Below are 23,985 nucleotides of genomic sequence, written 5' to 3'. Positions count from 1 at the left end.
ATGATCAGATAACATTTTTTCTTGAGCCAACTATGATGATTTGTGTCTTCTGAAGTATTTGACCCTTTCTTCCAAGTCCTTGAATCTGTTTATACAACAGTGTTCAGAAAAGTTCCTAACTCCCCCGGTTCTATGAAACAATAGCAATGTCTCCTCTCTCTTTTCTGATTAGTCATTTTTTTCATCTGTCTCTTTTTTATTAACAAATTAATTTGATATGAGATTAATAATTCTTTTCCTAAAAGAGTCAGCTTTACTTTCATTGCATTTTTTATTTCAATAATTTCCTCTTAATCTTCATTACTCCCTCTGCTCATTTTAGTTTCAGCTGACTCTTCTCGGTTGGTTTGGTTTGGTTTTTGGTTTTTCGAAACTGGGTTTCTTAGGAGCCCTGTCCTAGAACTCACTCTGTAGACCAGGCTGGCCTCGAACTCATCAAGATCCACCTGTCTCTGCCTCCAGAGTGCTGGGATTAATGGTGTGCACCACCACCACCAGGCTTGTTTTGATTGTTAATACACAATGCAGTTGAGGTCGCTGATTTAAAACTTGCCCTGTGTCCCATGTTTTTGAAAGTTAGCATCATGATATGGTTTGGATGCATTGTGCCTGCCTTTGCTTTTCTTTTTACATTTACTCAGTTGTTCTTATTTTTGAGACAGAGTCTCACTCTGTAGCTCAGGCTGTTGTTAAACTCACAGTGATCCCCTTTCAGACCCTCAAGCACTAAGGTTGCGGCTACCCCCAACCCTTCCCCCAGGTGTGCTTGCCTTTTTCATTCCAGTCAAAATGGGTTTTTATTTCTCTCTTCATTTGCTTTTCAACCCACAGATTATTTTTCAAGATTTATTTATTTTTATTTTATTTTATGCATGGGTGTTTTGTTCACATGTATACCTGCACACCATGTGCATGCCTGCTACCCATAGAGGCCAGGAGAGGGCATCAGATCCGCTGGAACTGGAGTTACAAATTGGCATGAGCTATCGTGTGGTTGCTGGGAATTCCAGGTCCTCTGGAAGAGCAGCCAGGGCTCTTCACTGCTGAGTCAGTCATCTCTCCAGTCCCTCAATTGTCTTTTTAAAAGTATTTTAATAGAATATCTTTACTTGTTTTTTTTTTTGACAGTTTCATACATGTAAGCAATGCATCTTAGCCCATGGACCCCCCCCCCATCAAGTTAGGTGTTTTTGTTGTTGTTTGGTTGGTTGTTTGGGTTTTGGTTTGGTTTTTGGTTTTTCGAGACAGGATTTCTTGTGTAGCTTTGGAGTCTATCTTAGAACTCGCTCTGTAGACCAGGCTGACCTCCAACTCAGAGAGATCTGCCTGTTTCTGCCTCTTGAGTGCTGAAATTAAAGGCGTGCACCACCATGGCCTGGCTCAAGTCAGTTTTTAACCACATATTTTAATGTCCTTTTCTGAGGGACATAAATACTCGGATCCATATTCTCTACTGGATTCATGCCCTTAGCATGATCAGCATCATCAGTGCCCGGCAGTATCAGCAGTAACCTGCGCTGGAATTTGCTCATGGTATCTGCAAACTCGTCTCTCTTTACAGCAGGCGTGTGTCCTCTGTCCCTTGATGATCAGCTTGTTTGTGTCTTGCTAGTTTGAGTACATATGTATGCATATACAATGCGTGTACACATGGTCTGTGCAGAAATGGGGGGGTTGCCCTCGGCCAGTGCAGTGGCTCTGTGACCACGTACTCCAGTTTCTCTCCTTTCAGCCCAGTGGATTATCTCTATTTTTTCTAAATAATTTTTTATTCTTTTTCCTGAGCTTTACCTTTTTCTCCACTCTGATCCCCTCCTCTCCTGTGACCTGCATGTTCCCAATTTACTTAAGCGATCTTGTTTCTTTCACCTTCCTATGTAGATCCATGTATGTCTCTCTCAGGGTCCTCTTTGTTGTCTAGTTCCTCTGGGATTGTAAATAGTAGGTTGGTTTTTCTTTGCTTTATGTCTAAAAGCCACTTATGAGTAAGTACATATTTATCTTTCTGCGTCTGGGTTACCTCACTCAATATGGTTGTGTCTAACTCCATCCATGTGCCTGCAAATTTCAAGATGTCATTATTTTTACCGCTGTGTAGTACTCCATTGTGTAAATCTGAACATTTTCTTTATCCATTCTTTGGTTGAGGGGCATCTAGGTTGTTTCCAGGTTCTGGCTGTTTCAAATAATGCTGCTGTGAACATAGTTGAGCACATGTCCTTGTGGTATGATAGAGTGTCTTTTGGGTATATACCCAACAGCAGTTCTGCTGGGTCCTGAGTTTGATTGCTTCCTAATTTTCTGAGAAATCGCCACACTGATTTACAAAGCAGCTGTACAAATTTGCACTCCTGCCAGCATAAGCTGTCATCAGTGTTGGTTTTTTTTTTTAATCTTGGTCATTCTGACAGGTGTAAGATGGAATCTCAGAGTTGTTTTAATTTGCATTTCTCTGATGGCTAAGGATGTTGAAAATTTCCTTAAGTGTCTTTCAGCCACTTTAGATTCCTCTGTTGAGAGTTCTCTGTTTAGGTCTGTACCCCTTTTTTTATCGAATTATTTGTTCTTTTGATGTCAAGTTTCTTGAGTTCTTTGTATATTTTGGATATCAGTCCTCTGTCCTATGTGGGATTGGTGAAGATCTTTTCCCATTCTGTAGGCTGCTGTTTTTGTCTTATTGACCATGTCCTTTGCTTTACAGAAGTTTCTCAGTTTCAGGAGGTCTCATTTATTAATTGTTTCTCTCAGTGTCTGCACTGTATTTAGGAAGTGGTTTCCTGTGCCAATGCGTTCAAGTGTACTTCCCATTTTCTCCTCTGTGAGGTTCAGTGTGTTTGATTTTATGTTGAGGTCCTTGATCCATTTAGACTTGAGTTTTGTATGTGGCAATAGATATGGATCTGTTTTCATTCTTCTGCATGTTGATATCCAGTTATGCCAGTACCATTTGTTGAATATGCATTGTTTTTCCATTTTATATTTTTAATTTCTGTGTCAAAAATCAGGTGTTTGTAGGTGTGTGAATTGATATCTGGTTCTTCAGTTTGGTTCCATTGGTCCTCCTGTCTGTTTTTATGCCAATATCAGGCAGTTTTCAGTACTATAGCTCTGTAGTAGAGTTTGAAGTTGAGTATTGTGATGCCTCCAGAAGTTCTTTTGTTGTATAGAATTGTTTTGGATATCCTGGGGTTTTGTGTGTGTGTGTGTGTGTGTGTGTGTGTGTGTGTGTGTGTTCTGTATGAAGTTGAGTGTTGTTCTTTTGAGGTCTGTGAAGAATTTTGCTGGGATTTTGATGGGCATTGCATAGAATCTGTAGATTGCTTTTGGTAAGGCTGCCATTTTTACTTTGTTAATTCTGCCTACCCAACAGCATGGAAGATTTTTCCATTTTCTGGTGTCTTCTTCAATTTTTTTTCAAAGTTTGAAAGTTCTTGTCATACAGGTCTTTCACTTGTTTGATTAGAATTACCCCAAGGTATTTTATGTTATTTGTGGCTATTGTGAAGGGTGGTGTTTCTCTAATTTCTTTTTCAGCCCGTTTTTCATCTGTGTCAAGGAGGGCTACTGGTTTTTTGAGTTAATCTTGTATCCTGGTACATTACTAAAGGTGTTTTTGCGTTGTAGGAACTCCCTGGTAGAATTTTTGGGGTCACATATGTATATTATTATATCATCTGCAAATAGAGTTTGACTTCTTTTCCAATTTGTATCTCCTTGGCCTACTTTTGTTGTCTTATTGCTGTAGCTAGAACTTCAAGCACTATATTGAATAGATATGGAGAGAGTGGACAGCCTGGTCTTGTTTCTGATTTCAGTGGGATCACTTTGAGTTTCTCCCCATTTAGTTTGCTGTTGGCTGTTGACCTCCTGTATATTGCCTTTATTATGTTTAGGTGTGATCCTTGTATACCTGCTCTCTCAAAGACTTTTATCACGAAGGGATATTGAATTTTATCAAAGGCTTTTTCAGCATCTAATGAGATGATCATGTGGTTTGTTTGTTTCAGTTTTTTTTATATGGTAGATTACATTGGCAGATTTTCCTAGGTGGAACCATGCCTGCATCTCTGGGATGAAGCCTGTTTGCTCATGGTGGATGATCTTTTTTTTTCCATGTGTGTTTTTAGATTTGATTTACCAGTATTTTATTGAGTATTTTCGCATCAATGTTCATGAGTGAGACTGGTCTGTAATTCTCTTAGTAGTAGCGTGGTGTGGTTTGGGTATCAGGATAACTGTAGCCTTGTAAAAATAATTTTTCAATGATATTTCTGTTTCAATTGTGTGGAACAATTTGAGGAGTGCTGGTATTAGTTCTTCTTTGAAAACCTTGTAGAATTCTGCACTGAAACCATCTGATCCTGGGCTTTTGGGGGGAGGGGGCGTTTGATGACTGCTTCTATTTCCTTAGTGGTTATAGGTCTATTTAATTTGCTTTTCCGGTCTTTATTTAATTTTTTAAGTGATATTTATTCAGAAAGTTGTCCATTTTCTTTAAGTTTTCCAATTTTGTGGAGTACAGGTTTTTGAAGTGTAACCAAATGATTTTCTGGATTTCATCTGTGTCTGTTGTTATGTCCCTCTTTTCATTTCTGATTTTTTTTAAAATTTGGATATTCTCTTTCTGCCTTTTGGTTAGTTTGGTTAAAGGTTTGTATATTTTGTTGATTTTTTTTAAAGAACTAACTTTTTGTCTCATTGATTCTTTATATGGTTTTCTTTGATTCTATTTTGTTGAATTCAGCTCTCAATTTGATTGTTTCCTGTTGTTTAGTCCTCCTGGGTGAGTCTGCTTCTTTTTGTTTTAGAGCTTTCAAGTGTGCTGTTAAGTTGCTTGTGTGAGATTTCTCCACTTTCTTTATGTAGGCATTTAGTGCTATGAACTTTCCTCTTAGCACTGCTTTCGTAGTGTCCTCTGAGTTTGGATATGTTATGTGGTCATTTTCATTGAATCTTAGGAAATCTTTAATTTCTTTATTTCTTCCTTGACCCATTGGTGATTCAGGTGAATATTACTCAATTTCCATGTATTTGTGGGCTTTCCAAAATTAGTGTTGGTGTTGAATTCTAACTTTAAGCCATATGGTTATTCCAATTCTTTTTTTGTATCTGTTGAGGTTTGCTTTGTTACCTAGTATGTGGTCAATTTTAGAGAAGATTCCTTGAGGTGCTGAGAAGAAGGTACATTCTTTTATGTTTGGATGGAATATTCTATAAGATGTCTGTTAAGTTCATTTGAGTCATAACATCTGTTAGTTCCCTTATTTCTCTGTTAAGTTTCTGTCTGGCAGACCTATCCAGTGGTGAAAGTGGGGTGTTGAAGTCTCCCATTATTAGTATGTGGTGTTTAATTCTGATTTAAGCTTTGGTAGTGTGAGAGTGCCCTTGTATTTCAAGCATAGATGTTCATTATTGAGATTTCTTCTTGATGAAATTTTTCCTATGACAAATATGAAATGTCCTTCTTTGTCTCTTTTGATGGATTTTAGTTTGAAGTCTATTTTGTTAGATATTAGGGTAGCTACCCCAGCTTGTTTCTAAGGTCAATTTGATTGGAAAATTTTTTCCCAACTCTTCACTCTGAGGTGATGTCTGTCTTCAAGGTTGAGGTGTGTTTCTTGTATGCAGCAGAGGGATGGATTCTGTTTTCGTATACACTCTGTTAGCCTGTGCCTTTTCTTAAGTGAGTTGAGTCCATTTATATTAAGGAATATTAATGACCAGTGACTGCTAGGTCCTGTCAGTTTAGTTTTTGTTGTAGGTAATGTTATTATTTGTGCTTTTCCCTTCTTTGGAGTTTGCTGCTGTGAGATTATCTATTGTTTGTGCTTTTGTGGGTGTAGCTGACTTCCTTGGGTTGTAGTTTTCTTTCTAGTACTTTGTGTAGGGCTGGGTTTGTGGTTAGGTATTGGTTAAATCTGGTTCTGTTGTGGAATATCTTTTTTTTTTCTCCATCTATAGTGATTGAAAGTTTTGCTGGGTATAGTAGTCTGGGCTGGCATCATGGTCTCTTAATGTCTGTATAATGCTTGACCAGGACCTCCTGGCTTTCATTGTTTCCATTGAGAGGTCAGGTGTAATTCTGATAGGTCTGCCTTTATATGTTACTTACTTTTTAATATGTTACATGTTTCCCTTTGCAGCTCTTAATTTTCTTTCTTTATTCTGTATGTTTAGTGTTTTGATTATTATACGACGAAAGGACTTTTTTTTAGTTCAGTCTGTTTGGTGTTCTGTAAACTTCTTGGATCTTCATAGGCATAGCCTTCTGTAGGTTGGGAAAGTTTTCTTCTATGCTTTTATTAAATATATTTTCTGTGCTTTTGAGTTGAACTTCTTCTTCCATCCCTATTATTCTTAAGTTTTGATCTTTTCATGGTGTCCCATATTTCCTGGATATTTTGTGTTAAGTTTTTGTTAGATTTAGGTTTTTTTTTGACCAATGAATATATTTCCTCTATTGTATCTTCAACACTTGAGATTCTTTCTTCCATCTCGTGTATTCTGCTGTTTATGCTTGCAAGTGTAGTTCCTGATCATTTACCCATAATTTCCATTTCCAGAATTTGGTTGGTTTGTGTTGTCTTTTTGTCTCTATTTCAGTTTTCAAGTCTTGAATCATTTCTTTCATCTGTTTGGTTGCTTTTTCTTGGTTTTCTTTAAGGAATTTGTTGATTTCTTCCAATTTGTTGTTTGTTTTTTTCTCAACTTTGAAGGTATTTTTCATTTTCTCTTTAACAGACTCAAAAATTCTCCTAAAGTTATTTTTTTTAGGTCATCTTCTGCTTCATCTGTGTTGGGGTGGCTGCTGTCGAGCCACTGGTTTCTGGTGGTGGTCTGCTGCTCTTTCTGTTGTTCAGGGTGTTGCATAATGGAGAAACTCACACGGCTCACCCAGTAGTTCCCTTCACACAGGCCTGTGCCGTGTCAGGGACATCACAGGGACGTGCGGCAGCTGGTCACAGTCTCCACAGTCAAGGACCAGAGAGGGATGGATGCTTGTGCTTAACTCCCTTCCACCCTTTAATCCAGCCCAGGTTCCCAGCCCAGGGAATGGAGCCACCCACAGTGGGCGGGCCTTTCTTCCCACTTCAATTAACAGTCAAGGTAATCCCATCTTCTGGGCGATTTTGGAGCACATCAGTTTGGCAATGGAGATGATGGGCCATCACATTATTTTTACGACTTTATCACAATTTGGTTTTAATTTTTATTTCTATATGTGTGGGTGTTTTGCCTGTATTTATATCGTAATCTGTGTACTGTATGAGTTCCCACTGCTCAGGGTTCCCATAGAGGCCAAGAGAGACTTTGGATGCTCTAGAACTGGAGTTACAGGTGGTTGTAAACTACCATGTAAATGTTAGAAACTGAGCCCTGCTCCCCTGAAAGTACAGCCAGAGCTCTTAACCCAAGTCGCTCCTGCAGCCCTTACCACAAGTTTGCAGTTTTCCTTCCTGTAATATGCCGTAGTGTGTTTTGTCGCTGGCTCTTCATAGACGTCTACAGGTCCCAGAGTTTCTGATTCCCACCCGATTTGTAAATGTTCCCAACATTACTTCTCCAAAGAAATATTTACAGATTTTTGTGTTTTATCTTATCTTTTAACTTACCTCTTCATTTCACGCATATGAGTGTTTTGCCTGTCTGTAAGTCTGTGTACCATATGCCTGCCTGGCACCTACAGAGTCCAGAAGAGGGCAGCAGATCCCCTGAAACTGGATTTGCAGACGGTGCTGAGCTGCCATGTGGGTGCTGGGGATCAAACCCAGGTCCTCTGGAGGAGCAGTCAGTGCTCTTAACCACAGAGCCGTCTCTTCAGCTTTTTTTTTTCTTATCGTCTTAACATACCTTCCTCTCCTTCAGGGATGCCAGCTGGACATATACAGGGCTGCACGAATATGAAGGTGTCCCCAGCGGAGTGACACTTGGCTATGTTTCCTTCCATCCGTCTTTCCTTTTCCTTTCATTCATCTTTCTTTTATGTTTTACTAATATTTTTCCCATTTTGCATCCGGTACAGCTTAGTGTTTTTGCAGACCTTGTACCGCCCTTTCCCCGGCGCGAGCTGAGTCTCTTCCTCCCTGCACATCTCTGCTTTAAGTGTTCCCTATTCTGATTTTAAACATGTGGGTTCCAGTTATGTGTTTACTGTCCTTGCATCACCTCAAGTTCAAGGCTAACTTGTGCTGCAGAGTGAGCTCCAGGTACCGGTTCCTCTGTGAGTTTCGGTGACCGTGCCCTAGGCTGGCAGAGCTTCTCCCTGTCAGTACACACTGCAGACCGGCGGGGAGCCTGTGTGGCCCCTCTCACCCTCCCTGATTCTGTTCCTCTATTTGAGCTGTGCCCTGTGAACCACTAGCCATCGGGGTCACCTCGGAGTCTCACAGTTCCCTTTTCCTACCGTGGGTCCCTCAGCCTCTACCTGTACCACCCGGAAACCATCCCAGGCGCACACTGGAGGTCGTATGGCTCGCGTCTGCTTCTCATATGTCAGGAATCTTTGTCGATGGCCTGGCAGCCCCTGTCTTCAAGGACCATCCCATGTGTGTTTCCTCTAATGCTTTGATTGTTTCAGGTGACAGAAAGTAAATAAATCAAGTGTCCGTTCCTCCATCTTGGCTAGAGGCAGAAACCTCTTCTTTCTATTTTTGAACTTATTAATTATGGGTAGTCAAGCTTATTGATTTGGTGTGTGGCTTCTGCCTCTGCTGCGGTGCTTACTAATTAAATGTTCACTCATCGTTATTCTGAGAGTTGTTTAAGGCCTCATTTTTGTACAATTAAATATCTGTTTCTTAAAAAAAATCCTTTTGGTCTATAGTATAACAGCACAATCTTTTGTCTTCTCAAAACTGACTGCTAGTAACTTAGTTTAATCCTAACTGAAGTTAAAGTATTCAGAAATTCAAAACCCACTTCAGCAACTGAATTTCAGTTACTAGTTCTCTCCGGTTTTCTTACGAGGATGTCATACACTTCCTGCTGGGTGTGGTCTCCAGAAGGGACAAGGAAGGCAAGCACACTGTGAGCTGCCCGGCACCTTCCACAGTATTGACATGTTGGCGCTACACCTGGTTGTCAGTGTCTGAAGATGAGGACAGTGGTCCGAGATGAAAGGTGTAGTTCTGGCAAGGTGGACCCTTCTTTCTATTCAAAGCCTTTGGTGGCACCCTGTTTCACATGGCATAAAGTCCATATTCCTTAGCGTGGCTTTATAGACCTTTTGTGGTTTTTCTTGGCTTGACACAAGCTTTGTATTTTCTGCTCCCAATTCTTGCACTCTGGAGTAAATGAACATTTCTTTTCCCCCTAAGAAGGTTTGGATTTTTGATTTGTAAGTAAAAACCTAGACCAGATCAGCCTTCTAAACTCTTATATTGAGAGATACTCCCCTTTGGTTTGTAATAGTCAACCACTTTGTCCTTGGGTGTCTGTTGATTTTCTTGACCCAAGTCCATTATGAGATACAGGATGGCATGGATTCCGACCCCGACGATCTACCTGATTCAATGTTGTGAAAACACTCATGCAGTGAGAATGGACCGGCTGATGGATACAGATGAGTAGGTTGGGGTGCTCACTACTACATACACTAATGACTCAGGTAAACTGAGGCATGCAGCCATGTGCACTGCCGCCCAGGCTGTCACATCACAAGAGGGAATGTGTCTGCCAGCACTGCCACCTTCACTTCTTTAACAAGTGACCTTTTACATTGTGAGACTATCATATCTTGAAGAAAATTGATTTTTTGGCTAATAAATAATTAAATGTGTGGCCTGGTTAGCCAGGGTTCAAAGACGAAACAATCTATACTGTAATTAGTTCAGACAGAAATAAGGGGTTGTTTGTGTGTAGGGGGATTATTTATAAGAAAACAAGAGATGAAAAGTAACATCCCAATATTTTTCAAAAATCAAGGAAAAGAATAGAACTGACACAGAGTGTACTAGTGTTCATTTATTGGTGTGAGAACACACAGACAAGTCAAATGGCATTCTGCTACTCATGGAAACTTCGAGTTGTTCAGAGGCCTCTCAGAGTGGGCATGGCCACGGCCTTTAGTTGATAGCAATTTCTCTCCTTGGTTAATAAGGAACTGTCAAGTCACCTGAGCATCACATGCAGACTTTTCTGTTCTGCCAGCCACTTCCCAAATAACCACACAGAGACTTATTATTACTGTAAATGCTTGGGCAATATCTTAGGCTTGTCTCCAGCCAGCTCTTAGAACTTACATTGACCCATTTCTATTAATCTGTGTGCTGCCCCGAGGCTCGTTAATCTCATCAATGAACTTTATATGTGGTCCTTCCGCATCTGGCTCTCAGCTTCTCTAGCTCTGTCCTTCTTTTTCCCAGCATTCTCTCTACTCCCAGCACCTGCCTAGCTGTTGCCCGATCAGTTTTTATTTACACTGAGAAGAACACATTTTCCCAGTACACAGAAGGATTATTCCACAGCACATGCCAGTCCAGAGCATGAACCTTCCTGTCCCATCCAGAGCTGGGTTCAACTGGCTCTGACCATCATACCCTCAGTCAACTTATGACATTTTCAGCATCCTAATAGGCCAGCTGTCCTCTTGATTTGTCCCTGACCACACCCACCGAGTGGCCAGTAATCTCTCCATGTGTTCATCTCTTCTGGGAATCTTACGTAGATGATATCATACATATGTGGTCTCTTATGCTGGCTTTGTTCACTTAACATAACTCTCACAAGACCCATTCACATTGGAGGGAGACCAATATAGTCCTTTTTGTGTTTTGTTTTTGAGACCAAGTCTCATGAAGCCCATACTGCCATCTCACTCACTATATAAAACAAGAGAGAGTGACCTCACAGTTCACCTGCTTCTACTTCCCTATTACAGGCTTACTCCACCACACCTAACCCTTTATTCCTTTTTATGGCTGGCTATTATATTTCATTTTAGTTATTCTATTATATACTACATTTTATTTATTCACCAGTTACTGGGCATTGGGTTATTTCTACTTTTTAGGGATTAGGAATAACGCCACTCTGAAACTTGGCTGAGTATTTTGTAAGACTATCTTTTCCTTCTTCTTGGGTATGTACCTAACAATATTATTCTCTTCTTTTTTTTTAATCTTTAGTTGTGTATGTTTGTGTGTGTGTGTGCTTGAAAAAGCGAGATGGGTATAGGATCCCCTTGAGCTGGAATTACAAGTGATTGTGAGCCCCCTGACATGGGTGCTGAACTCATGGGAATTGAACTCAAGTCCTCAGCAAGGGCAACATGTGCTCTTAACCTCTGGGCCACCACTCCAGTTCAGTGGAGTGGTTTCCTAAGATAAACACTTACTTCAGGTGCTAACTTTGGTTTGTTGGTTGATCGGTTGATTGGTTTGTCATTTGTTGGCAGGTTAGGTGTTTGGGTGGTTGGTTGTTTTTCTCAGGAACTCTTGTTCCCAGGATTTCTGTACTGTTCTGCATGCCTGCCTGCTGGTAGAGAGAGCCCTGTCCCTGCCTTCTCCAGTTCCCAGTACTTGTCTGCTTTTATAGCTGTCTTAGTGAGCACAAAATTATTTGGCTATCGATTTCTATTTTTGTTTCTGATGATGATGACAAGCTTTGTAACAGTCTATGTCTTTTTTTTTTCTAAAAAAAAATCTATTAAAGTTCTGTGCCAATTTTTAAATTTGGGCTTTTTGTCCTTTTACTGTTGAGTTGTAAGATGAAGATACTTTTGAATTTATTAGATATTTTTCTATCTGTTTGAGGTGGGTGGGCACACACATGCCACAGTGTACATGTGGGCAGAAGACTGGCAGGAGTCAGTTCTCTCTCTCTCTACCTGTGGGTTCTGGCGATGGAACTCACGTCATCAGCCTCGGTAGCGAGCATCTTTACCTGCTGAGCCATCTCGTTGGCCCAGATAAGTTCTCAATGTTAATTTGTGTTTGTATTATCATCAAAAGGTGTTATAAAGAACTGAAAGGCAACTCTCATTCTTCTGCAGGGACTGAAGGTTCATAAGAACAAACGTAGTAGTCAATGAGAGAGACAAAACGACTGGGCCATCACAGAGCAGCGTGCGTGCCCCGCTGGCCACCATGCGGAAAGGAGCGCTAAAGGACCCAGAGATTGCCGACCTCTTCTACAAAGATGACCCCGAAGAGCTTTTTATCGATTTGCATGAAATCGGACATGGGAGCTTCGGAGCTGTGTACTTTGTAAGTAATTGGTCGGTAGGGTAGAGTAGGCTCAGAAAGGATAAGCCCTGCTGTCTACTGGAGAGCACACTTGTGTTCCCTGTAGAGAGGTCATTGCTGGAAGCAGTTCTGGAGCGCTAGGCTCTATTCCAACCATGGTAAGGCAAAGTGATAAAGTCGAGCCCCGTGTGTTTCCCAAGATGCCAAGCTCCTTCAGCCTCTACTCTTCATCCCTTCACCCCAAAGCTTCCAAACCCTACATCCTAACTGTGGAGCCCTTATCAGTCTGGCAGATTTCAGCCTAAGCATTACTTCCAGAAGACAGCTTTTACTATTCAACCCTCTACCTCTTAACAACCTGTGTTTATGTTTAGATACATGCTAGCACAGTGACTAGTCATGTGTGTCCCTTACCCTAAATAACATGCACCATGATTACAGGGCTAGGCTATGTCCATCTCATTCTTTACTATGTTCCTAGCAACTAGTATAATGTCTGCCAATGGTAGGAATTATGTGATTGTAGGGAAACAGATGGGTGGATGGATAGGTGGGTAGGAGGATGGATGGATGGATGGATGGATGGATGGATGGATGGATGGATGGGTGGATGGATGGATGGACGGACAAGTGGATAGATGCATAGATGGATGGATGAGCGGATAAATGGATGGGTGGGTGAATAGATGGATGGATAGGTGGGTAGGAGGATGGATGGATGGATGGATGGATGGATGGATGGACGGACGGACGGACAAGTGGATAGATGCATAGATGGATGGATGAGCAGATAAATGGATGGATGAATAGATGGACAGATAAATAGCTATTTAGAGAGATGTGTAAAGACATTTATTGACGACCACAGGAAGTCACTGTTTTCTGATAGATGGTGCAAGGCTATCCCTAATCCCCAATCTTTCAGAATGTGTATTTTTGATGAGAAGGTAAGAAATGGCAGCGGTGGGAGCACAGCCCATTCACCTGGAGCCGGCCATGTGAAACAGAGTTCTTCCACTTGAAATGGTGGAGTCTGCTTCATCAGATCTAATGGCCTCGTACAACAACTAGGAGCAGAGTGAACTGTAACTTCTCCTTCTCCAGTCCTGTTTCTAATCACTCTTCTCAAGGGGCCTCAGCCTCGACCCTCCGGGTACAGCTCTCCTCCTGCAACTCGCCTCACCGTGAGCCTCCTCTGAGCCCTCCTGCAGCTCGTGCTGTCTGCTCTGCCATAGCCCCCTTTCCTCAGCCACACCCCTCACTCATCGTGGTGTTGTATCCCTGACTCAGCTTCCTATGGCTGAAAGGGAGGACCATTTTCTGTTTAGTCTTAATTTTTCACTATAACATTAAATACCCAAGCAAAATCCTGTTTCCTTTTTATTTTCTAAATACTTTTTATTTATTTTCCCATTTCCTTTTTCACAAAGATCCTATTTTTAAAATATTTTAAAATTCTATTTATTTATGTATTTTTTAACATATGAGTGCTCTGTTTGCATATGCCTCTATGCCAGAAGAGGGCATCAGATCCCATTATAGATGGTTGTGAGCCACTATGTGGTTGCTGGGAATTGAACTCAGGACCTCTTAACTGTTGAGCCATCATCTCTCCAGCCTTTTAAAAGTATTTTTAATCATAAATATATCATAAGAAGTATACACACACAAACACACACACACATAAAATTGGCCTGAGTATAACTCAGAGGTAGAATATTGTCTAGTATGTACAAGGCTGAAAGCTCAACCCAATAGAAAAACAAAAGCAAGTACCTCCCCTCAAGAATATATTTTTTAAGAATATACATTTTAAGCAGTAATTAAAAGGCAGTCTCTGGAGAATGACCAGCCCAAGAAGAATACAGCTAGATCCCAGAAGCCCCTCTTATGCCCTTCCTGTTCCCAGGGCAACCACTCCCTGCTCCCCTGAGCAGTGTCCACTGTCCATATTTCATGGGTCATGTGCTCTTGCTTTTCTTTAATGTAACTGTTACTTTGACACCCTGAGGCAGAGTAACTTTGTTTTACCTAGTTTTTAAGTTCTTTAAAATGGAAACATTTAGGGCCAGGAAAGATGCTCAGTTGTTAGAGCCAGTACTGCTCTTGCAGAGGACCCAAGTTTGGTTCCCAGCACCCGTGTCAGGTGATCACAGTCACTGTAACTTCAGGTTTCATGTATCCAAAGGCCCTCTGGTGGAACCTGCTTACACGTGGCGCACATACTCAAGCAGGCACACATATATACTTATGAATAAAAATAAATTGCTAAAATTTTTAAAAATAAAATGGAAACATTATGCATTCCTTCATTCTTTTTATAACGTTTTAAAATTTTATTTATTTATTTATTTATTTATTTATTTATTTATTATGTATATAATAGTCTGTCTGTGTGTATGCCTGCAGGCCAGAAGATGGCACCAGACCTCATTACAGATAGTTGTGAGCCACCATGTGGTTGCTGGGAATTGAACTCAGGACCTTTGGAAGAGCAGGCAATGCTCTTAACCTCTGAACCATCTCTCCAGCCCCTCATTCCTTCATTCTTTTCTTTTTGTTTGTTTGTTTGCTTCTGTTTTGTTTTTCCAGACAGGGTTTCTTAGTGTACAGCCCTGGCTGTCCTGGAACTCACTCTGTAGACCAGGCTGGCCACGAACTCTCAGAGATCTGCCTGCCTTGCCTCTGAGTGCTGGGATTACAGGTGTGCACCACCACTGCCCGGCTGCATGCCTTCATTCTAACGTGTTTGCCTTGCTCAGACACATTTACCAGTTGTCGCTCCATTCACTCCTGTTGAAAGCAGACAGAGCATTCCCAAAGTCCCAGTGCCTCATAGCAAATACAGGAGACTAAGTATACAATGCCACTTAGAAACAAGCCTGTGTCACAGGGTGGTGAGACCTATCCCACAGAATGCCTAGTGGTTGCTTTGGGACTGACTGTGGCATTTTGACTCATCTGTCACTTTGAAGAACACTCTCACGGGAAGTCTAACAACTCTGTGTGCAGTGGGTGCTAGGTCTGTCATGTGTTGCTAATACTAAACCAGAGAAGCAGTAGAGGGACTTTGGAGGTTTTGATGCCTACAGGTGACCACTAGTTTATACTGTTCACATACAGAAGTGTGTTCACCAAAGACAGGTAAAAAGGATGCCAATGCTTTAATATGAAACTTATAAAAATAAAACAGTTTTACCCTTTTGTCTACTGTGGACACATAGACAGAGCCTCAAAGATTGATTTCCCGTTGGTCATCATAGGTGTTGTTGTTAATTCATCATGTGTGGCATACCTTCCTTCTGACCAAGGAGGGATCCTTCCTCTTGTTACACCAGGGCCACTGTTCCCAAGAAGACCTTACCATTCGTTTGGTCTCGGTCTACTTGTACTCTCCTCAATGTGCTGGGAAAAAAAATGTATGTATGTATGTGTATACATGTGTATATGTGTGCATTTGTGTGTGTGTTTAGTGTGTGTGCATGTGTATAGCTCACTATAGCTCACTCTTCTTTGCTAAAAAGACTTTGTAGCCTCACTTCTATTCTTACTCTAAGGTAATGTTCTTGCTATAGCCTCTAACAAGGCCCATCCCAGTGTGGTCCCTCTGCATCTAAGCTCCATTCTTTCCCCTCTCAGTCTCTCTTATCACCTGTTACAGGACCGTGTGTGACCCTTTCTGCTAGAATGTTCCCCACCGCCCTCCTCTCCTGACTCCTGTTCATCTTTTGACACATGTAAAAAAAAAGACTGCTCATTCATTTCCCAGCTGCCCAGACCTGAATAATCACACAGAACCTGTGTTAATCACAGCACTGTTTGGCCAATAGCTTATGAGTATTCCTAGCTAGCGCTTACATCTTAAATTAACCCATTTCTATTCATCTGTGTATCGCCATGAGGATGTGGCGTACTGGTAAGTTTCAGCGTCTATCTCCTTCAGTAGCTACATGGCATCTCCCTGACGCTGCCTACTCTCTCTCTCTATCTCTGTTTGGATTTCCACTTGACTGTACTCTGCTAAGCCACTGGCTGGAACAGCTTTATTCATCAGCCATCCCACATCAGTACTGAGTATAAACCTCATTCCTTCCATAAATGTACCCTAAGCCTCACTAAGTCTCACTAAGGCACAGACCTAGCTCTGCTTTGACTCATCTGTCTCTCCTATCAGAGGAGAGATGTGTGCCAGGCATATTTACCCACGATTCTGTCTCTGCCGTTTAGCACAGTACCTATGTGTTTGTCCTGGATCTGGGGAGATGGCTCGGTGGACAACCTGAATTCAGTCCCCAGAACCTGTGGTCGAAGGATCAAACCAACTCATGCAAGCTGTCTGACTTCCACACTCACATGATCGCACCACCAATGACAAAAAATATATCAATGAATTTTTAAAATATTAATAAGATTTGCTGGTTGGATGAATAAATGTTAGAAAACTCATGGTTCTTGGTATGGCCAATTAGTATTTTTGATAAATCATAGTTATTCTAGCTAGTCTTAAAGATCAAGAGTTTGTTCTACAGCCATACTACTCTGAGCAGACCTCATCTCTTCTGCTCTCAGAAGCGAAGCAGGGCTGAACCTGGTTAGTACTTGGGTAGGAGACCAACATGTTATGTTGTAACTCCTGCTGACTCTTTGGGATTAGCAACTGTACATGGAGTGGTACCAGGAAATGAGTTTAAAGTGACTCATAAGTACTCACAGCTCTCGTGGAACCAATCGGCTGAGGGTGTGTGTTCCACTCAGAACATAAGAAGTGTTAGCCTGATGACATACTATAGATGGACATGTTCTGTCCCGCCAGCCAGCTCCCAAGTAACCACATGGAGACTTCTTACTAATTATAAAAGCTTGGCCAATAGCTTAGGCTTGTTTCTAACCAGCTCTTATCATTTAAATTAACCCAGGTCCTCTGGAAGAGCAAGAAGTGCTTTTAACCACTGCGCCATCTCTCCAGCCCAGTAGCTTTTACCTCTGTCCCATTTTATGTGTCTGACTCATTCCTTGTGTGTCTGGCGAATCTTTGTATCTCCACCCTTCTTCCCAGCATCCTCTCTTCCCTAAAAAGCCTGCCTCGCTATTGGCCATTCAGCTTTTTATCAAACCAATCCAAGTGACAAATCTTCACAATATACAAAAAGACTATTCCACAACAACAATCCTTTATGGTTTGGATTTACACCATTCTGTTTATTTGTGCTGCGAGCTGCAGGCAGACCTCTGTGAGTTCGATGCCAGCCCAGTTTATGTTGGTCACTCAAGCCACTGTGAGTTCTGCAGTCTCTAGCGCTTTCTTAGAGCCAGCTGGTCTTCTGCAGGTCACCTCGGTCAGTCCATCTCGGCAGAACTGCTTTTGGCCTTCGTCGTAAATGCAATAGAACAAAATAAAAACTTGTGCTTGCTTTTATACTTTTCTCAGGAGCGGGAAAAATGGCTCAGGGATTAAGAGCACTTGCTGCTCTTGCAGAGGACCTGAGCTAGTTCCTAGAACCTACATCAGGTGACTCACAACTCTCTGTAACCCCAACTTCAAGGGTTCCATCACCCTCTTCTAACCCCCACAGGCACTGCGTTCATATTCGCAAACCCACACCCAGACAAACTTAAACACTTCTCTTAAATAAAAGTAAAATCTTAAAAATAAATAAGTGCCGGGCGGTGGTGGCGCACGCCTTTAATCCCAGCACTTGGGAGGCAGAGGCAGGCAGATCTCTGTGAGTTTGAGGCTAGTCTGGTCTACAAGAGCTAGTTCTAGGACAGACTCCAAAGCCACAGAAAAACCCTCTTGAAAAACCAAAAGAAAAAAGTAAATAAAAATATCTTTATAAGCTAGCAGCAGTCTGGAGAATGGAAACAATAAGAAGAAGACAGAAAGTTCCCAGAAAGCATGTCTGCAGTCTGTGATCTTGTCCAGAACTCCCAAGGTCATTCATTCTATTGGGAATATATAGTGTGAGTCTATGTTCCCAGGATAACCATAATTATACAGACTACAGTGCAGGGTACCAAAAAGGAGCGATTACGCAGTCTCCTCTTCTGTTGGAAAATCTTTCTTTCATTTGTTTGGTTTTTGGGTTTGTTTCTGTTTTTGTTTTGATGTTATTGTTGTTGTTTTCAAGACAGGGTTTCTCTGTGTAGCCCTGGCTGTTCTGGAACTCACTCTATAGACCAGGCTGGCCTTGAACTCACAGAACTCCACCTGTCCTCCCAAGTACTGGGATTAAAGACGTGTGCCACTGCCACATGGCCTGTTGTAAATCTTTATCATTTATGTGTCTTGTTCTGAGTTGTAACCAATATAAAGCTGTACTAAAAATTTTCCATACCTAGGCTGGAGAGGTGGTTCAGTGAGTAAGAGCACTTGTTATCCAAGCATAAGGACTTGAGTTCGAATCCCCGGCACCAGTGTAAAGCAGAATGTGGCCACATAACCTTCACACACCTGTGACCCCAGCACCGTCAGTGGCAGAGGCAGGAGGATCACTGGGTCTCACTGGCTGCCAGTCTAGCTCCAGGTCCAGCGAGTGACCCAGTCTCAGGAAAATAAAGTGTAAAGCGATAGAGCAGGGTCTTCTGGCCTCCTCTGGCCTCCACATGCTCATGTACACATACACAGTGAACACACATACATGTGCAAAGCATCTTCACATGTATATAGGAAATCAACATGGAAATTGTTTTCAGCTTTCAGTCCCAGAGTAAGTGCACACCACTAGTCCAATCGGGATGGCCCTGTAAACGTAAGGAAGCAACAGCAAACAGCATCGACTATAATTTTTTTAATGAGCAATTACTTTACTTTTAGATTTATTTATTTATTATGTATACAGTGTTCTGCCTGTGTATATGACTGTATGCCAGAAAAGGGCACCAGATCTCATTACAGATAGCTGCCAGCCAGCATATGGTTGCCGGGAATTGAACTCAGGACCTTTGAAGGAACAAGCAGTGCTCTTAACTGCTGAGCCATCTCTCTTGCCCATGAGGAATTACTTAATGGCTCTGTCTAATTCTGTTCTAGTCTTCTCTCCTCTGTCCTGCTCCCCGTCCCTGGGATGGTGGCTCCCAGGCCTCACACATGATGAGCAAGTGTTCTCCAATACCTCTATCCTGTTTTCTTTTTGTAAATGTAAAGAATTTGATTTTTTACAGATTAAAATATGACTTCATGACCAAGCATGTGCTATGTGTAATTGTTTATTTCTGGTTCTGGGATGGAACACTCAGGGCCTCACTCATGCTAAGCAATGACCAACTCCCAGACCAAGGTTTTGTTTTTAATGAAAGTATATATATATATATATATATATATAAATCAATAATTACCTTATCCATGCCTTTCTGAAGACCTTCAGAACTGGAAGCATTTAACTAGTAGGTACCTTTTATAATAGATCCTGTCACCTTAGTGAGAATATAAAATCCTTTAATGTGCGTTCATTTTCCCTGCACTTTAGTGTCAGGAATCTGGAATTAAGGATGCTGTGTCTTGGCTACCTCCTGACTAGTACAGCAATAAATGTGTGTGAGTGTTTGTGTGTATGTGTGTGTTTGTGTGTGTGTGTGTGTGTGTGTGTGTTTCTGGGGGTTCTCTGGTTCTTTTTTAAAAGATTTATTTTTACTCATCTGCATGTATATGTCATGTGTGTGCAGTGCCCACAGAGGCCAGAAGAGGGCGCCCCATCCCCTGGAACTGGAGTTGCAGTGCTTTGCGCCTCCATGTGGTGCTGGGAACCAACCCCAGGTCTCTGTAAGAGCAGCCAGAGCTCTTAACTCTGAGCTCTCTCTCCATCCTGATTGTCTGGTTCTTTCTCTTCATGGTTGATCTCGTGTGCTTAGCTGGTACTCCATTGCTGGGCATCTAAGAAGGTGAATCCCAGCCTTTGTAACTTTGCTTTTCTTTCATTTGACCGTGTATTTTCTTGACGTTCTATTAGAACTCTCACATGTTACTACAGCAAGCATTTGAGAAACCCATGGAGTCAGTGGGAGTGTGCTCTAGCCGTCCGTGGGTGTGTCCTCAGAACGACGTTGCCGAGGTGTGGGAGCAAATGTTGCAAGGCTCTGGCCCAGTGCTTACGGTGCCTGAATGGCATGACTCTTTTTACTTTTCTTCCTCTCTCTTGTAACAGGCAACGAATGCTCACACCAACGAGGTGGTTGCAGTTAAGAAAATGTCCTACAGTGGGAAGCAGACCCACGAGGTAAGACAGTCCCGTGCCTAAACAGATGTGTGATGTTTGGGTAAGGTAACCAAGTTCTGAGCTCTGGCATCCACACGGGGGAGGGCAGCTAGTCCCCAGGGTTGTCACGTGTATTTCAAAAGTCACTAGAAGGGATGAGCTCACCGTTCTCACCACAGAGAACACACTGTTCTCACACTCATCTCAGTGTCTGAGATGACAAGCGGGCTAGAGATGTGTAGAGTACCCCATAACACATATGATTAGCATGTGTCCATTAAACATAAAAAAAGCTTTCCATAATGTAATCCATGAAAGATATTTAAGTATTTATCACAATGTTGTTATTTTGTGTTCTCTTTTCAAATCAAGGACAGTTTCGTAAGAGTTTTAAAGAAAACCCTCCCCAGGAAGGCAAACTGCAAACCTCAGTAGTTGCCCCTGAGAGAGAGCAGGGGGACAGGGGAACCCGTACCATTTAAGCCGCCATGGCACATGGCGGACAGGAAGGGAGGCCCTAAAGCAATATTTATCAACCTGTGAGTTGCAACCCATTGGGGTCAAATGGCTTTTCACAGGGGTCACATGTCAGATATCCTGCATATTAGATATTTACATTATGATTCAGTAATGTAATTTCTCTAACAGTAGAGAAATTACAGTTATGAAGTAGTAACAAAAACCATTTCATGGTTGGGAGTCATCCCAACAGGAGGAGCTGTATTAAAGGGTCGTAGGATCAGGAAGGTTGATAACCACTGCTCTAGAGAAACAGCAAGAAGGCCCAATAAGTTAGGGAAAGATGCAGGCCAGGCAGTGGTGGCACACACCTTTAATTCCAGAGCTTGGGAGGCAGAGGCAGGTGGATCTCTGTGAGTTTGAGGCCAGGACAGCCAGGACTGTTGCACAGAGAAGCTCTGTCTCACATAGAAAAAGAAAGCACCCAGAAAGATGGAAAGGGGGTTAGGCTTTTCTAGGTTACTCATTGAGTGGGCTGCCTTTGGGAGCACAGGAAACTGCTGGCCATACGTGGTCTCTTGTGGGGCCTCCAGCAAAGCTTCCTGATATTGCATCTAAGCAACGACCTTCCAGCACAGAGCATGGATGTGAGGAGTGCTTTGATTTCGATATATTTGATGAGAGATTGGACCTTATGTTGTATTAAAACAATATGGCACAAGGTAACTAGCTGGTTCATTTATTAAGCATTTACCTTATAGCCATCTAACACAGAAGAAGAAAACTATAAAATGGATTTGTATGTGTATATACACACTTGATAGATGCTGTTTTCAGCTTGATTAATAAAACAGCTTTTCTGATTTCCATAGAAATGGCAAGATATTCTTAAAGAAGTTAAATTTTTACAAAAGTTGAAGCATCCGAACACCATCGAGTACAAAGGTTGCTATTTAAAGGAACACACTGCTTGGGTAAGTCAGAGCATCTCTGGTCTTTTCTTTTCTATTAATTTTTAAAATTACTTATTTGAACTATAAAATTTTAAGTCCTGTTCCTGTCCCACTAGACTTTTGTGATTGGATATTTACCACTTGTCTTTGCTGGCCAGTTTGTCAGATGGTGTGCATTCCATAGGACTAAATATGTCTGTCTACCGTATCGGAAGCACCATTCCAATACGGAATGGTTAAGGGATGGTAAAAGTTACTGTCATCTTATGAAACGTAAAGTTAAATCCTTTTAGCCTCCTAGAATTTCTAAAGATTTTTGTCCCGTGTATTTTGTGTGTGCATGTTTGCCATGCGCACACGCTTGTGGAAAGCACAAAATGTGGTCCAGGGACTGGACTCAGGTCAACAGCAGCAAGTGCCCTTGCATGTTGAGCCGTCTAGCCGGCCTTCTTCCTAGAATTTTCTTTTAAGATTTATTTATTTTTATTTTGTATGTATGAATGTTTTGCCCGCATATGTGTGAGTGCACCACATGTGTGCAGTGGCCACAGAGGTCTTAAGAGGGCACCAGATGCCCTAGAACTGGACTTACAGACAGTTGTGAGCCACCATGTGTTTCTGGGAATTGAACCCAGGTCCTCTGCAAGAACAGCCAGTGCTCTTAACTGCTGAGCCATCTGAGTCCTCACTCTAGAATTTTTATTTTTGCCACTTCAACCCTCCTCCCCATTCCATTTGACCGAAAGCCTGGCACTCCGCTAGACGCTGTCCCTGTGCAACTCTTAGAGAGAGACACCACCCCGTGACACTGGAATGGGGCACACTCTTCTTCCATGCAGTTTGGTTTTGTTTTTGTTTTGTTTGTTTGCTTTTATTTTTTATGTGAGTGTCACTGTTTAAGTCTGGCATGTCATGCACTATTAGACTATGAAGGTGTTAAACTTCGCAGTTAACCACATCGGACATTTTTGCTTTAAGTCTAATTTAGCTGTCTGTGAAAGGTTGCTTGTGAGAAGCCAAGGTCTCTTGCGTACAGGAAATGGACATTTTGTTCCTCAACATTGTGTGTAAACACTTCTGTTTAAGGAGTTAATTTGGTGTGTGCACATGCATTTCTGTGTGTGTGTGCATGTGTGCCTGTACATTTTCTGTGTATGTATGCATACAAGCATTTCTCTATGTGAGCAGTGAATGCTACAAGTTGAAAGTCAAGTGTCTTCCTCGGTCGCTTTCCACCTGCAGACAGTGTTTCTCACTGAACCTAGAATTGGCCTATTTGACTGGAATGACTGGCTAAGGAGTCCCAGGGGACCCCTGTATTCACCTGTAATCACTGGGATTGCAGGCACACACCCCTACACCCCACTTTTACATGGAGACCGAGCTCTGCTCCTCATACGTGCAAGGCAAACTTTACCCTCTGAACCATTTCTCCAGTCCTTAAAGAGTCCTTCAACCATCTAGACCACTGCTTCCTGTCTGAACAGATGTTAATCAAAGGAGCATCTTATCTGGAAATCAGTTGCCCTGGGTAAGCTCAGCTACCTTAGAGGAGTCTAGAGAGATTTCACTCAATGCTGCAAGGTTCAAGGAACCGGAAGTCTTGGCAAAGCCTCAGGAGCTCTTCCTCCTGGCCTCTGATTCTTCAGTTATGCAGAGTTTAACCAGCTCCCTTACCTGGTTTCCATCTACAGCTAGTTTGACTACTGGTTAGAAGAGGCTCGTAGGCACTGAGCTGCTAGAGGCGGCAGACAAAGAGAACCAGCGGTGCCATGGCCACGTGGAAGTAGAGAGAGCAGGAGACAGCAGCGAGGCTGTGCAGGACTGAGGACAGTGCTGTGACAGCAATGCTCAGGGCCCTTTAACAGGCACTTTTTAAAGCCTGGGAGCACAGCACACCTCCTTCCTGTCCGGGGGTTTTGTTGTTCTTGCTTGTTGGTTTGTTTGTTTTGTCTTGTTTGGTTTGGTTTTTCAAGATAGGGTTTGGAGCCTGTCCTGGAACTCTTTCTGTAGACCAGACTGGCCTCAAACTCAGAGATCCACCTGTCTCTGCCTCTGAGTGCTGGGATTAAAGGTGTGCACCACCACTGCCTGGCCCTTCCTGTCCAGTTTTAAAGATGTGTGGGAACACAGTGACTCAACATGGTGATTCTGCATAGTGATGCACAACCGTACGGTGTAGGCAGAGACTGCTTG

General features: G+C 42.2%; 1 protein-coding gene across 2 annotated transcripts in view; it reads left to right on the top strand.

Annotated features, from left to right (window-relative positions):
- Window positions 1-23,985, top strand: part of Taok3 (TAO kinase 3) — a 185,072-nt gene that overhangs the window by 82,398 nt on the left and 78,689 nt on the right. For both annotated transcript variants that reach the window (XM_048422844.3, XM_048422837.3), the window contains 3 exons: window positions 11,993-12,206; window positions 20,327-20,398; window positions 21,709-21,810. In XM_048422844.3, coding sequence (XP_048278801.1) covers window positions 12,087-12,206; window positions 20,327-20,398; window positions 21,709-21,810 — 294 coding nt within the window. In that variant the 5' untranslated portion in view covers window positions 11,993-12,086. The remainder of the gene's footprint in view (window positions 1-11,992; window positions 12,207-20,326; window positions 20,399-21,708; window positions 21,811-23,985) is intronic.

Source organism: Myodes glareolus, chromosome 2, assembly GCF_982192425.1.
Source record: "Myodes glareolus chromosome 2, mMyoGla1.1, whole genome shotgun sequence".
Lineage (NCBI taxonomy): Eukaryota > Metazoa > Chordata > Mammalia > Rodentia > Cricetidae > Myodes > Myodes glareolus.
This window is presented reverse-complemented; position numbering and strand designations above follow the sequence as displayed.